The following is a 16,641-nucleotide window of genomic DNA, read 5'->3' on the forward strand; positions in this document are numbered from 1 at the left end:
GCTACATTGTGAGACCCTATCTGAAAACAAAGAAGTGTATTCTGACAATGGACTTCCTAGCCCACAGATTTTAGTTTTCCTTTCCTCAAAGATAAAAACTAAAATTTAAGTCAGTAAAAAGTTGAGTTACAAAACAAAAAACAAAGTTAAGTCACAGTAGAGCCGAAATGAATACATAGTACTATTCCTGTGTCAATGTGAACCCTTCCTGGAACACCATGATCAGTCCACATGAGATCTACATCAACTCTCAACTCTCCAAGTTGAAGGGTGAGCCAAGCAGAAAGAAAGCGGAAATGTGCTTTACTGTAATCCACACATCGCTGAGCTTGTAGCCATCAGGTCTGGGCTGGTTGTCAAACGACATTAATCTGTTAAGTAAACCTATCAAAAACATTTTTTAAACCATATGCTTCATATTAAAATGATGCTACATAAAATTCTAGAGTAACTTTTCATTGACTTGGACTCTAAAGGGCCTAAGCCCTAAGCCTCTGAGTAGATATCATCTCTTTAGACAGCTCAGGAGAGTTCTTTGAATGTGAACAACAGATCGTCTCTCTCATAATTCCTTCTAATATTTACCTTTTTCTTAAGGCAAAATAAATGACCTCACATCCTACCATCTCTATCATTGTTCTAAGAAAATAAAGAATATTGGGGCTGGAAAGATGGCTCAGCAGTTTAAAGCATTTGCTGCTTGTACAAGGACCCAAGGCAGTTCCCAGCAGTTACAATTGTCTGTAATCTAGGAGATTCATCGCCTTCTGAACATGGTGCAGAGACAGCTGCAGGCAAGGATCTCATACTTATTTAAAACTGTGTAACAATAATGTGTCTGTCACAACTGGAAGCTAATCCTGTAAATCATCTGTTCTCTTTGATGGTCTCCCCTTCCATTAAGAATAACACACATCACACACACACACACAGTCTTCCATCTTCACACTGACGAGTAACAGTACCCACTTGTATTTTGTTGTTTTGGAGACACAGTCTCATGTTGGCCCAACAGGTTTCAAATTCATCATGTAGCCGAGAGCAACCTTGGCTGACTGGACCTCAGGAGTGCTGAGATGACAGCATGCCCAGTTTATATGGTGGTAGAACTGAACTAAGGGGCTCTGTGCATGGTAGGCAAGCCCTTTATCAACCTTACATCCCCAGCCCCTAACCTCTTTTAGTGAAACCACAATACTGATCATTTCGGTTCATTTTTCCTTATTAGTGTAAACATGCATGTGCACATATGTATATGGTAGGTGTGCATGCCACGGCATTTGAGGAGGTCAGAAGACAGCTTCTTGGAGTTGGTTGTCTCCAACACCTTAACCTGAGTGCCATGGATCCAATTCAGGTCACTAGGCTTGGGCAAGAGCCTTGCACACTGAGGCATCTCACCAGCCCCAATAGACACAATGTTTACAGATATTTTTGCCCTACAAAAATGTTAAATACAAAGAATTATGAGGGAGATGGTGATGTGTTTAGCATATTTGAAGAATCCTTTCTGACTCTAATAAGCTATTTAAGTTTCGTTCAACTATTGTCTAAACATCACACATTAATGTTCAAGTATGAACTCCAAATACATTAAGAAACTGTTTTCTCACAGTCAAATTTTTATTAGCAGCAAAAATGTGATTTAAATACATCAACATGGGGGGAAAAAAAGTTCCCCCTGAGGTAGTGCAGATACCAGAAGGGTTATCAAAGCCAAGACAGGAGGAAAAGGGTGGCAGGCTAGAGCATGGCAGAGCTTTAGCACTCTGTCCTGAACTAAACAGACACAACTAGTGACATCTGCTATCTGTGATTAAGAGAGAAGGAGTGAGTTCAAGTCTCCCAACAGAGAACTTCATGATCATGTATCTCCTTACCCCAGCAAGGGAGCATAGCCGGTCCCTGAGACGGGAGACACCAGCATACCGAATCAGAAGATGGAGCAAGGGGTGTCAGGTCCAACAGAATGGAAGACAGTGGTAGCAGAGAGACTCAACCAAATTTAGCTTCTCTTGAACCCCTTCCTAAGTCCTAAGGTGGCAGCGTCAGTGGCAGTTAAATCTGGAAACAGATCTAAGGACAACTAACTAGATTCTATTAAGCTTAGCCCAGAAGAGAAATTACAACTGAGCACCTCAGTCCCAGACAATCTATTGTGTCTATTGTCTGAAAGACCTTGTCCCTTTGATATTCTAGGACTAAGGAAAGATGGCTCAGTAAGTAAAGGTACTTGCTGCTAAGCCTGTTTACTTACCTCTGTTCAGTCGCTAGAACTCACATGGGAGAAGAGAACTGACTCCTGCATGTCTTTCTCTGACCTCCACACACATGCAAATCACAGTTGACCTCCCCATAAACAGATCCAATTTTCAAAAATTTTAAATACGGACTTATTTTAATTCATTTATTCAAATATATTTTAATGTAGACTTGAAATATGTTGAATTCGTTGACAGACTGTCAAGATACGTTAGAGAACAAAGTGGGTTGATCTCTTTGCAAACAATGAAATCCTATCATTTCTACCCTACTTGACCATTTTTTCCCAACCCTTCCCTTCTAGCTTAGTCACTGTGGAATGACTTTAGTCAGGGCTGACCTACAGTCATGATATTCAGTCATTGAACAAACATTTACAGAGTAGCCCCTTCCAGGCACGAACTGAGCATGAGTGATAAGGTAAGTAAGCAAAATTTCTACACTCCTTGAGGTCTCTGCACAACAGTTGCATACATGAGCATAGCTGATGCCTGGTAAGACAAAGTATGCACTATGAAGGGATCCCTGTTCAGGGATGGAGAAGAGTATTTAATCAGTACAAACAAGTCCAAGCAGCATTCAAAGATGGACATTTTTCCTAAAACCCCTCACTAGTAAATAAATAGAAAGAAGCAGTACTTTCTTGAGACTATACACCAAACTGTTAGGCTCAAAGCTCTCATCAGTTAAAGAGACTCCTTTACTCAAGAGGAAAACTGAAATTCACAGACTTGTTAACTAGGGGTCATTGGAAACACTACCAAAACTAATCTGAGGTCATCTTATTAGACAGTAAATATCTGTTAGTAGCCTATTTAAGGCAAGCCTTTGAGAAAGCATGCTACAGTATTTAAAACAAAGAGATCTCACCTAGGGTAGTGTCTATATGCATGCAGGCCTTCCTTATAATTGTAGGGAACTTTCTGTGTAATTCTTTCCCAACATAGGTGTCTATACATTGTTATATGATGATAACATGGAAAGACAAATAATTATAATAGCAGCAAGAATTCCTGTCTATTATTTATGATACACTGGGGCACTTGCCAATTGCTTAAAATATACATGTTTTTTTCTACATACCTGAATATCTCTGTACCCTCTTACACATGATACTGCTTCTCCAGCTAGAGCCAGAAATCCCAATGCCACACTGCCTCTCACTATGAAAGGCAGGTGGGCAGATGGACACACGCATGCACACGTGCGCGCGTGCACACACACACACACACACACACACACACACACACACACACACACACACCCCACATTGAACTTCCAGATATTCTTGAGATCAGGCTATGGAAGTGGTATGATACAATGCATACAAATACAATTTGCAAGGCAGAGCCACTGTTTTCTTTTTACACCAGTGTAGGTAATCTTCATACAAACCCATAGCAGACCCTCACACTGGCAACACCAGCCAGCTTCCACATTCCATAGCATGATACTTATGACAACAGCATCTTTCAGATCTGGAGTAGCTTCTTAGCTGGGAGAAGAGGCTCTCACACCCCTATCCAGTCCTCTGCAATATTATAAACATTTGGTTCCCTCTCCAATCCAGTGGCCTACAGTAACAGGGGCTAATTCCATAGCAGCTTTTGACGACACTGATACATTCTCTATAATCATGAGTTGAGAAATATTTAATAAGTAACGAGGCTGAAAGGAAACCCTAGCAGTATTCCAAACTAGCAGCCATTGGTAGTAAAGCTACACTTACTTCAAGAAAAATCTTCAATGCTGGTTCTAACTCACCAATTTTCATGTATTTAGAGACTAGGTATTGTGGTTTGGACCAAATGTCTCTTGAAGGCCCATAGCACCCTGAGTGGGAAGTTGTGACCCTTCAGCAGATAGAACCTCACAGAAATTTCATGAGGATATGACCTTGAAGGGGATGGTGAGGCCCTGGCCTCGGCTCTTCCTCTGCTTTATGGCTGAACATAAAGTGAGCACCTTTGCTCCATCATGTCCTCTCCTCAGCGTGGCTGGAGAATAAATCTCTCCAACAAACCTCAGACTGCAATCCCAGACTACTGCCTCTTCCTTTTATAACTCTTAAATCCTGGGATTAAAGGCGTGCTGAGATCGTCTTTGTGTGAACTGTTTCTCTTTAGGATTGGATCAATTTTGTGTAGCTCAGGGTGGCCTTGAACTGACACAGATCCACCTGCTTGTCTCTTGAGTCCTGGCATTAAAGGTGTGTACCAGCACCACCTGGCTCTATGGCTTGCTAGTATGGCTGCTGGGATTAAAGGTGTGTATCCCCACTGCCTAACTCTGTGGCTTGTGGCTAATTTTGCTTTCTGTACCCTCAGGCAAGCTTTAATAAATCATAAATAATATATCACCACATGCAATCACTGAGCCTCCAAAAACAGTATTTCCTTTGAAGTTGCTTGTCTAAAGTTCTTTTAATCATAGTGAAGGACACACTAGGGTACAAATTGCAATATATCAAAAGACAAAATTTCTCTCAAACACAAACATTTGAGACAAATAACACTGCTTTGATGTTAGGATAACATGCTCAGAAATATGTCCACATAGGCAATTTAGAGTTTTATCCTTGACTTTTTGTAAAGTGAAGGGGATAAAAGAAGACTGCATAAAATTATTGGAATCAAGAAATAGCTTTATGCTTATTTAATATTGGATAAGTAAAGAAAAGAGAATGGAAAAGATAAAAATCTATTAAAAACAGGCAGATCACAAAGTTTGAGGACAGCATGATCTATAGCCAGAACAATGTAATAAGACAGTCTCAAAAAATTAAAAACCAACAAAGGGGTGGAGAGCTGGCTCAGGAGTTAAGAGTAATGGCTGCTCTTCCAGAGGACCTGGGTTTGTTTTCCTGCATTCACATGGCAGCAGTTTCAAAGAATTTCCATGTCCTTTTCTGGCCTCTGAGGGCTCTGCAAACATGTGATACACAGACATAACATGCAAGTAAAACACTGATACACGTAGAATAAAAATAAATGAATCTTGCCATGAGGTGGTGTTGTATGCCTTTGATCCCTGCACTCAGGAGGCAGAGACAGAGGCAGAGGCAGAGGCAGAGGCAGAGGCAGAGGCAGAGGCAGAGGCAGAGGCAGAGGCAGAGGCAGAGGCAGAGGCAGGCAGGATCTCTGTGAGTTCAAGTCCAGTTCAAGAGGCATGTGGATCTCTCAGTTCAAGGATAGCCTGATATACATACACAGTAAGCTCTAGGCCAGCCTGGGCTACATAGAGAAAACCCATCTTTAAAAAAAAAAAAAAAAACTCTTTGTCTGAAGGTACTAAAACATCTACCCATTTGGAAAAGACCAAGGTACTTTTGAATCCTAATCTACTTAACACTGAAGGCCATACATGAAATAATAAATATCTTGATTCTGGCAGGTGCTTGGTTCTACCAAAGATTTCAATGCTTGTCAAGAATCAATGCAATAATGCATTCCAATTCCAAATACAGGATACTGCAAAAAAAAAAAAAAAAAAAAAAAAAAAAAAAATTCTGTATGGTCAATTTTTATTTGGGTAATATGTTTTTTTCTAAGAGAAGAAGATAACTTTAAGATAACAAATAGCAGAAACAGGGCTGGAGAGATGGCTCAGTTAAGAAGGTGTACTGATCTTGCAGAATACTGCTCTTGTGGAGGACCCTAGTTCAGTCAGAGAAATTGGCCAGTTATCAGCAGAGAGAAGGATTGAAAGTACTCACCTCAGGATGAACTCAGGCTACACCAACACTCAGAAGGTCTGCAGATGGGGAGAACCAAAGGAGGAAAAATAGCCAAACATGCAGAAGAAAAACCAAGAAATAGAAAATGTCCTAGAAGCCAGGACAGGATGAACAGCTGTCAAATATGGCCAACAGATATCGCACAAAGTTAAAAACTGAGAAAGGGCTATCAGATCACACAACATAAGGGTATTGGTGACTCTGAGGGGAAAAAAAATTATATTAACAGACATGGTAGGGTCAAAAACGTGACCGGATGAGGCTGAGGGAAGTGAGAAGCAAATACTGGAAATAGAAATGTCACAGACTTTAAAAGAAAAAAGAATGGCAAAAACAGATTAGGGGAAAACGGAATCATGCAAAAGCTTCTGCATACAGAGGACATGCTCCAGTGTGGCTCACACTTGTAGCCCCAGAACTTGCAGTGGAGACAGAGGAAGTGACTGAGATTGGAAGATAAAAACTTTAAGACCAACTGAACTATTCAGAGACCTTGTCTCCAAAGAGGAGGAGGGTAGTTCTGTAGGAAATAAAGGAATGAAACAGAGGAGAATATCATTACCGGAGCCAAGCCACTGCCAGGCAAAATGCAAGCCCAGATACCTATATAGGGTCAGAGGACCAGTAATCTATGACTCATTACTGCTAACAAGCCCTACTAAATGGATGGATTCAAGTGGTGGACTTAACCACATTTTCACACACAATTGTTTCGTTTTGTTTTTGTTTCTGAGACAGGGTTTCTCTATAACAGCTTTAGCTGTCCTGGAACTCAGTTTACAGACCAGGCTGGCCTTGAACTCACAGAGATCTGCCTGCCTCTGCCTCCCGTGCTGGGATTAAAGTCATGTGCCACCAAGCCCAGCTATATTTTAGGATTTTTGATGACCAAAGTATTGTGTCATCTTTAAAATGCTGTAGAGACAGGTGAGGTGTAATCTCAGCAATTGGCAGGCTAAAGTAGGAGGATTGAAAGCAAACTCAAGGCTAGCCTGTGCCATACAGCAAATCCCAAACCAGGCTACACAAAGAAACCCCGTCTCCAAAGACTCTATGTAACAATAAATATAACTAAGGAAACATCAATGTAGATTCTGAAACTATAATCGAGAGATCTGAAAATTCTATTACCATTTATTTTACTTATTTCATTTTGATTCATTTTCAATACACGCTACCATTCTGACATTCCAGTGGCACCCAATCTAAGGCACTGGTTCTCGTCCCTCTAATGCTGTGACCTTTGAAACAGTTTCTCATGCTGCGCAGACCACCAACCATAAAACTATTTTTGTTGCTACTTCATGACTGCAATTTTGCTGTTATGAATTGTAAATATCTGATATGCAACCTCCAAAGGGGTTGTGACCCGCAGGTTGAGAAGTGCTAATCTAAGGAGTAACTCAGATAATCACATAGGAACCAGTTATTTATACTTTTACATTCACAGTTAACAGTAAAACACAGCTCCAAATTGTTTATGCAAAGAAAATCTCAAAAAAGTTGAAGCCTAGAGATCCAAACATCAAAACTTTTTGGGTGGAAGGGACAGGGACACAGCTACTCCAAACATAGCCCCAGTAACTAATGGGAGACAGAGGACTACACACTCAACACTGGCACTGGAGTAAATGGATAAGTGCTGTATTTCCTGCAAAACTTTCCTCCTTTTAGTTTTCATTTGTTTACTTTTGAGATTATAATTACCTCATTTCCCCCTTCCCTTTCCTTCCTCCAAACCCTCCTATGTTCTCTTTCAAAGTCACGGCCTCTTTTTTTTTTTTTTTTTTTTTTTTTTTTTAGTTGTTATTATGTGTCAAAATATGTCATCCAACAACTGTTGTACACTCCTTTATGAGCAAGACCATGCAGTTCAGGGGTGCCCAAAGCAGCACACTTTATTTCCCTACGAGGAAGATAGCACAGTGCACACTTGTCCTTGCGTGCCCACCCCTCTCTTTGGGGGAAGGGTTTTAAGACAGAGTTTTTCAAGTAACCCTGGCTGTCCTGGAACTCACTCTATAGACCAGATTAGCCTAGAACTCAGAGATACACCTGTCTCTGCCTAGGATGGTAGATCTGCCTGACTCTGTGTTGGGATTAAAGGTATGCAACCACCATGCCTGGCTATTGTTTTTGAAATGGAATGAGGAAGACACTTGGGTTGTTGCTATGGATGCAGTTACCTCTGTCACAAGAGAAAATGACAACAAGGTATTTGTACTGCATGATCCCAGCAGACACTTTCCCTCACTTTCCAGTTTACCTGGTACGTCTGCCTGCTGTTTTCTCCAGAGCTTGACACCTGTCCTCAGAACAAGTAAGTGATGCTTTCCCTCAAAATGCTGAATTCTTATGAGAATCAAAATTGCTGTTTTCAACAGAAAATCCTATTGAATTTGATTACTTAAGAACAATCCTTTTCACAAACTGTACAGACAAATGTCCTCTTTGCTGACTCTCTCACTATTTTCTCTTACTAACTCCTCTTCGAATTATTTCCTAACTAACATTATGGTAAGCAGAAACTTTCTTTTCTGCATTTTAATACCATCCAAGCACTGTTTACTTCTTTGATTTTGCAAAGGTAAGATTTGTCCACGTATGCTTCCTCAACAAAATTAGAATCTACTTAAGAATAAAATCTGTATGTCCTATTTTCACATAAAATTAAATATACATTAAGTAGCACCCAATAATTAAACTATCAACTTACCCTCCAGGAATACCAAATAAGATCCAAAGATAAGGATTAATTCATAAAGTAACCCAGATTCATCGCTGCAATTTCTTGTCAGTCCCCACACTCCCAGTACCAGCTGCACAAGCCCATGATAGGTCCCCTGCTCAAATACTGCCAGGTCTCCCCATTGCCTCCTCATTTGTCATTCAGAACTCATAGGTATTTCAGGTCCTCCCAAATATTCCTCCTGCAGTTACAAACTTTAGCTACTATCAATTTGGTCCAACAGAAAGTGATTACACTAATAAATCACTGTACAGTACAGTAAGTAGCTTAAAAAAAAAAACAACAAAAAAACTAACCGCGAGTGAACAAAGCCAGTGCTTCTATGGATTCACTCTGGGTAGATGCACTCTGCTAGAATAAGAGAATCAAATATGTGTTCAGGCTTCCAATCATGAAAAATGGTTTTGTCTACTTGATTAAGTTATGAACAGGGGCTTACTGTGTTATCTTTTTAAAGACCAAAAACCAAAACTCTTTAAAAATGGTTTTTGTTTTTTTTTTTTATTGTTGTTGTTTTTCTAAGACTTATTATTTATTTACATTTTATGTGAATGGGTGTTTTGACTGCATGTGTATCTATGCACATGACCATGAGTTACCTGTAGGAAAGGTCAGAAGATGGTATTGGACCCCCTACAACTGGAGTTATAGATGGTTGTGCTGCCTCTCAAAGTGCTGGACTAAGTGTCTGTACCACCATACCTGGCCTGAAAAATGAAATGAAATTACCTTGTAGGCATTTCAGGGCAATGTGTAGAAAGACCAACTTGCGAGGCTAGGCTGGAAAGCAAGCACAAAATGGTCAAAATGAAAGAGAAGGACACCAGATTTTGAGTCCTCAAGGATCTGACTTCTCTTCTTTGTAAAAATTTTGTTCATTTTGTCTGCATGTATGTATGTGTACCCATGTGTGCCTGATGCCCTTGGAGGTCAGAAAATGGCACTGGGCCACATATGTTAGTTAGTGCATGCCTTTAATCCCAACACCAGGCTTGTCTATAAAGAGAGTTCCAAGACATCCAAGGCTATGCAGAGGGACCCAGTCTCAAAAATAAATAAAAAAAGTAAATGAACAAATGAATGAATAAATAAGTTAAGATGGCTGTGGGTTTGGGTCCCTGGGATTGGAGTTACAGATGCAAAGGGTTGTGAACTGCCACGTGGATGCTAGGACTCAAACCAGGGTCCTTTAAAGAATATCTCAGCCATTATCTATAGCCTCAAGGGATCTCAACTTCCTTTCAGTCCATGTATATACGTACCAATTGTCTGTTTTACTAATAACTGACAAGGGCCTTTATCCAGGCCCTTGTTATGTTGCCCAGGTTGAACTCCAGATCTCAAACAATCCTTCAACCTCAACCTCCCAAACTAATATCTTAAACATATTAGTCACCAGGCCTACCCTTTCACTTTTTTATTTTGTTTATTTCTGAGACAGAGTCTCACTCAGTAATAGTCCAGTTTGGCCTGAAACTCACAATTTAACCAAGAATGTCTCTGAACTCACAGCAATCCTCCTGCCTTAGCCTACAAGAGTTGGCATAGATATGAGCCACCATGCCTACCTTTGCTGCTTTTTCAAAGTGTACTCTGTCTTTTCTTTACTGGCTCCTTGCTCAGAGATGATATTACCACCCCATATAAGATTCTCTCCATGTCCCACAAGGATAAGAACAACGTAAATAATAAAAAAGCTAATACCAGACGCTAGGGAAATAGCTCAGTGGGTCACTGGTAGGTTCTCATGCTCCAATGGATGTCTCACACTCAGGCACACACAGGTAGCACTAGTTGAATGTAGTGGAATATTTTTAAAAAATAAAAAGGACAAAGTTGGGAGGGGCCCAGGGATAATGACTAGAAGGAAGAAATGGTGGTGGTGGTGGCACAACACATTGCATGAAATTCTCAAAGAATAATTTAATTTTTTTTCAGCCTAGTGTTTATTAGGAAAAGGTAACATGTGCATTGCATAAAGCTGTAAAGTATATATAGGAATATTCTGAGAAGAATGGCCTAAAGTGAATCTCATCTTCCTCTTTGGAGACAGACACTACCCCTGTCTTTACTAAAACAGGAGCCTTTACTGCTGTAAACAGACTGCCCTAGCCACATTCAGTTTGAGGACATGTTTGTTTGGGGACAGGCACTGACCTGTGAACTGGACAACTATGTTCAATCTGTCCAAGAGAATCCAGTCTCTGTAGAACATTATAAACACAGTGCAGAATCCAGAAAGAAGGGTGACCATTCCTTCCGCATCATATAAGCTGTAACATTAGGCAACTTTTAGACACACTGCTTGTGGTTTTTAGCTTTCTAATCTATGAAATAAGGATACTGTTGTCAGCTTCATTACATTCTTATGGTGTGGTTAAGTTAAAAAAGTTAAATGTTGCACGGCAGAGATAGTTCATGCCTTTAATCCCAGCACTCAGGATAAGGCAGGTAGGTGGTTCTCTAGAAGCCAGCCTGGTCTAAAGAGTGAGTTCCAGGACAACCAGGCTATAAAGAAACCCTGTCTCAAAAAGAAAAAAAAAAAAAGTTAACTATTTTGTTCTGTTTTTGTCTCAGATGTTTATTTTATCCACATGTGAGAATTTTGCCTGCATGTTTATATGTGGATCAGAAGGTGCAGTTGTGAGCCCCTGTGGATGCTGGGAACTAAACTCTAGTCCTGTGCCAGAACAAGTGCTCTTAGCCACTGAGCATCTCAGCCCCAAATATGATGGGGGATGTATGTATGTATGTATATATATATGTATATATATGTGTATATATATGTGTATATATATATATATATATATATATATATATATTTCTCTTACTGGTTGATGAATAAAACACTGTTTGACCAATAGGTAGGACTAGGAAACGAGGAGAATTCTGGGAAAGGTAGGCAGAGAGAGACCTTGAAGAGACGCCATGTAGGGGAGGAAGGAGTAACAGGTCAGGACCCTTCTCTGGTAAGATAATACCATGTGGAAATACTCAGATTAATAAGTAAGACAGAGCTAGCCAATAAGAAGCCTGAGCCACAGGCCAATAGTTTTATAATTAATATAGCATCTCTGTGTGCTTATCTGGGGCAAGGCAGCTGCCGGACCTGGCGGGACAAGCAAACTCCAGCACCACAAATGTTTTGCTCTTTCATGCCTTCAACATTGTCTTCAGCTTTCCTTAGAGTATTTTTACAAACTTTTACAGCGTTTGGTTTCTGCTTTGTTATGAGACAGAGTCTTACTCTGTATCCCAGGCTGGTCTCAAAGTACAGCAATCCTCCTGTCTCAAAGTTTTAACTCCATGTGCCCAAATTTCCACTTGGGAGGGAAAAAGACTGTGGGAAGATGACAGCATTTCCACCAACAGATCCTATTTCACAGAACCAAAGACTCCCTGACAGTTACCTTTTGTTCTTCTCTTTCTGTTGCATGGTGACACTTTTCAATTCTCCAGTGCCTCAAGAAATCTCGAAGATATCCAAAGAGGGTGAGTACGCCATACCCCACATATGTGAGCACAGCAACCAACATGGGTGTTTCTTCAAAAACTTCATTAAACGGTCTTTTATATAGTCCTCCATTTTCTGTAACATGATGAATCTAAGAGAGCAATTAAAAATGGCTGTTGAAATCACAGCAAGAAACACATTTTCTACTTAAAAATCTTAAGTCCTGAGAGAATTGTAGTACAATTCACATTGAGAATTAAGCAACAGGCTGATGAAACACTAAGGCTATGCTTATTTTCAAGAGAAATGATTTAAAAATCACTTATGAACAATGAAAAGGGGAGGTAGTGAAAAGGACAGAATCAACAATGTCTAACACTGATTTTTATCATAATTTGATTTTCTGATGAAACAGATTCTAAACACAGTATTATTTCAGGGAGCATGATTTCCTTTGTTCTAATAAAGAAAATAACATATAAAGAGAGAGTCTAGTCTAAAAAATACTCTTAGCTTATTAGCAAAGTAATCACACGTCCAAAAGTAAATTCAGTTTTATAATACAAAATATGTGTAAATTTTTTACTACTGGCCATTCTTTTTGGGGGAGAGGCAGGGAAAACTTTTCAAGACAGGGTTTCTGGATAGCCCCAGCTGTCCTGGAACTCACTCTGTAGACCAAGCTGGCCTTGAACTCACAGAGATCCATCTGTCTAGGCGCCTGAGTGATTAAAGGTGTGTACACCATGGCCTGGTCAAAGCATTTTTGTTGTTTTGGTTTGATTTTTTTGTTTTTTGAGACAGTTTCTCTGTGTAACAACTCTGGCTGTCCTGGAACTTGTTTTGTAGACCAGGCTGGACTGGAACTCACAGAGATTCGCCTGCTTCTGTCTCCTGAGTGCATGCATTGCACCACCACAACCTGGTTTGTACCAGTCATTCTTAAAGCCACCAACCATAGTATTTCAAATGACTATTGGCGTTAGGCTGCAGCAGGTGACCATAAACTTCTTCAGTGGTAATTCACACATAAGCTTTTATACAAGGAGGGCTGGCAAGGGAGCTCAGCAGCTAAAGGCTTTTGCTGCTAACGATGACGACAAGAATCTATATGATGAATACCCAAAATTGTCCTCTGACTCCCATATATGAGCTGTATGTAGCACACAGGTGCCCACAATAATACATGTAAATATAGCCAGGTGGGGAAAGTTCCTTAAAGGGGTATGAGTGGAGGATGAGGCAAAGAAAAGGGTAGGAACATCAATCAAAACTAAACATTATGAAAAAGCCTGACAGAAACCAAGTACTGTGTAAAACAATCTTTTAAAAAAAATTTTAAGGTTTCAATGGAAGTGCCCTGCATGAATGGATAAGGCTTCCCTGAGAAGACCCCTAAATACATGTACACACACTAAATAAAAAATAAAAACAATTAAAGAATAAAGCCTGGCAGTGGCGCACACCTTTAATCCCAGAATTCAGGAGGCAGAGACAGGCAGAGCCCTGAAAGTTAAAGGCCAGCCTGGTCTACATTTCCAAGTTCCAGGACAGCCGAGGCTACACAGAGAAACTCTGTCTGGGGAATAGGGGGAGAATAACTAAATAATAACAAAGAAGGTAAAATTTTATTTAGAAAGGACAACTGTTAAGAACAAGCAGCAGCTGGGCGTTGGTGGTGCAAGTCTTTTAATCCCAGCACTCGGGAGGCAGAGGCAGGCAGATCTCTGTGAGTTCCAGGCCAGCCATGGCTGTTACATGCACAGAGAAACCCTGTCTCGGAAAACAAACAAACAAAAACAACAACAACAAAAAAAACCAACCAAGCAGCAACCATCATGCATTGGTCCTGTCTATTTTATCTAATTATATGTTCCCAAACTTCTAACCATCATCCCTTATTTTACATTTAAGATATGTTTGTTGTTTATTTATGGAGATAGAGTTTCATCATGTCACCCAGGATAGCCTCAAATGTATAAATCTGCCTCAGCCTTCTGGGTGCTTGGGATTACAGATATGTGCCACTATGTCTGGCAGCACTTGGTTTTTTGTTTTTATGGTCATTGATGTTTTGCTTGCACATATGTCTCTGTGAGTGTCAGAAGCCCTGGAACTGAGGTTATAGACAGATGTGAGCTGCTGTTAACTACTGAGCCATCTCTCCAGCCCCCTGTGCTTTGATTTCAATGATTAAAAACATTTTACTTTTTGGTCAGTTTTGGTGGAAATCTTATTTTACAGAAGAAAACCCTGAAGAAAGAACTAAGAAAATTAGGTCAATCAACCAAAATCACTAGGAGGCTATTGTCCAAAAAAAAAAAAAAAAAAAAAAAAAAAAAAAAAAGCATTGTGCTGGAGTCTTGTTATACGAATTACTAGAGAAGTCTCAAAGGAATCAAAAAGGTCCTCTCTTGCTCTGCCAGGAATTCTCCATTAAAGGCATGATGGCACACACCTTTGATCCTTGCACTTGGGAGGCAGAGGCAGAACTCTGTAAGTTCGAGGCCAGCCTGGTCAACAGAGGGAGTTCCAGGACAGCCAGGGCTACAGGGAAACCCAGGTCTTGAAAAAACAAAAGAGAAACAGACTAACTAGAAGCTGGGAGCTAGCTGGCTGTCAGTTTGTGCCACGTAAAGCATGAAGACACCAGCACCTAGTTAACAAGCTAGTAATCACAGTGATAGCGATATCCTGTCTCAAAAACAAACGCTGTAACAAAACAACAAAAATAATCACATTTTAAGGAAGTTTATCATTTTTGTGTTGGGTCCCATTCATAGCTATCCTGGGGCACAGGCTGAAGACACCTGAGTCCTAAACCCTCTAGGGAACTTCCATCTACTTATTAGTTAGTTCTCAACAGACCTCGGATACTGAAGCAAACAAATCTATGTTGCAATCTCAATTTCTTCCCCCACAACTCTAAATTTACATTCCTATTAGTCTCTATCCTTTGGATTCCATGGCATCTCAAACTCAACAAAGCTAATATTGAACTGATCTTCCCACCCAACTTCTGCTTCCCTTCCCTTTTCCCCCCTCCCCCCTCCACCAAATCCTGACCCTCCCTATTACCTCTTTTGGTCACTAGTGTCGCCACCACCCAGTCCACCCTGACTCCCAAGTTTGCAGTCATCTTTAGCTCCACCTTATTTTCTGGCTTCCACCCAGAGTTAGTTCCAGACCTTCTTGTTTGGCATCAGGGAGTATGCTTTGTTGTTTCTGTCTTTTGAGACAGGGTCTCATGTAGCCAAAGATTATCTTGAACTCCTCCTGATCCTGTCTCCACATGCCAAGAGCAAGCTAGGGTTACAGGTCTGTACCACCACACCAAGTTGGCATCGGGGAATTATAAGGAATGGGGGCCTGAAAATGCTACACATCTTGACAGGTACAGGATGCAAACACACATAAGTTAAAATTCGATAGCCTGGTGCATCCTACTCAATTATACAAAACAAAACCCCAAAACTCAGCGCCCCCACCCCAAAGACTACTGCAACATCCTTCTTGCCATCTGGTCTCCACATCTGGGCTCTCCCAACAGACCAATATCCATGTCCAAACAACTACGATCACAACACTCCCTTGCTCAAAAAGCATCACTGTCTTTATAAGACAGTCTCCAGTCACTATCATGGACAGGCAGCTGACATTTCTTCCTTCTAGCTCCTCCTGCATTCTTTGTTCCACTCACAGCAACTTTTGTCACAGGTTTAAAAAAAACAAAACAAAAACCCTTCATCAAGTAATGTCCACTGCTAAAAAGTCAAGACATATTAATTAAATACATTACTTGGAAATGAGGACATAAACCCCAGAAAGCATGTTAAAAGAGAAAACAGACTGAGACAATACATGAGGCCACTGGCAGCGGGTCCAAGATCTAACACTAATGCACAAACTGACTTAGTAGCGCCCATTTTATATGGAGAAATACCTTGCTCGATCTAGACACAGGGGTGTGGGGAGTGGAGAGGTGACTTGGTCTTGCCTCTACAAGATGATGGGACTTAGGAGGCTTCCTGAAAGGGAGACCTTACTCCCTCTGCAGATGGGAGATGGGGGAAGAGTGGGAGGAATGGGAGGAGAGGAGGGAGTATTGGAATGTAAAAAATAATGAAAAAAAAAATGAAAAACAACAACAACAGAAAACCACTGCCTCTGAAGATGAAGGGCAGAAGAGAAAAGGAAGCTGTAGTGTACTTCAAAAAACTTATGGAATTCAAATGCTTAACAGCATGTGCTAAAGATGACACATGCTGTTAAGGGACACACTGATTCAGGAAAAGAGAGAGATTTTAAGAGCAGAAAGTGGAATGGGGGAAGGGAAAGTTGGGGAGAATAGCACAATAGTAGAGCACTTGAGCGATACAGGAGTGGACAGAGGAGGGGAGGAAAATAGAGAAAAGGAGATTAAAAAAAATTCTCTATCTG

At 40.6% G+C, this 16,641-nt stretch overlaps 1 protein-coding gene across 1 annotated transcript in view; it reads right to left on the reverse strand.

The window, feature by feature from the left end:
* The window catches only part of Sptlc2 (serine palmitoyltransferase long chain base subunit 2), a 69,544-nt gene that overhangs the window by 42,594 nt on the left and 10,309 nt on the right, over positions 1-16,641 (reverse strand). The window contains exon 2 of the mRNA XM_051196112.1: positions 12,158-12,352. Within this exon, the coding sequence (XP_051052069.1) occupies positions 12,158-12,352 (195 nt within the window). The remainder of the gene's footprint in view (positions 1-12,157; positions 12,353-16,641) is intronic.

Source organism: Phodopus roborovskii, unplaced genomic scaffold (assembly GCF_943737965.1).
Source record: "Phodopus roborovskii unplaced genomic scaffold, PHOROB, whole genome shotgun sequence".
In the NCBI taxonomy this organism is placed as follows: Eukaryota; Metazoa; Chordata; class Mammalia; order Rodentia; family Cricetidae; genus Phodopus; species Phodopus roborovskii.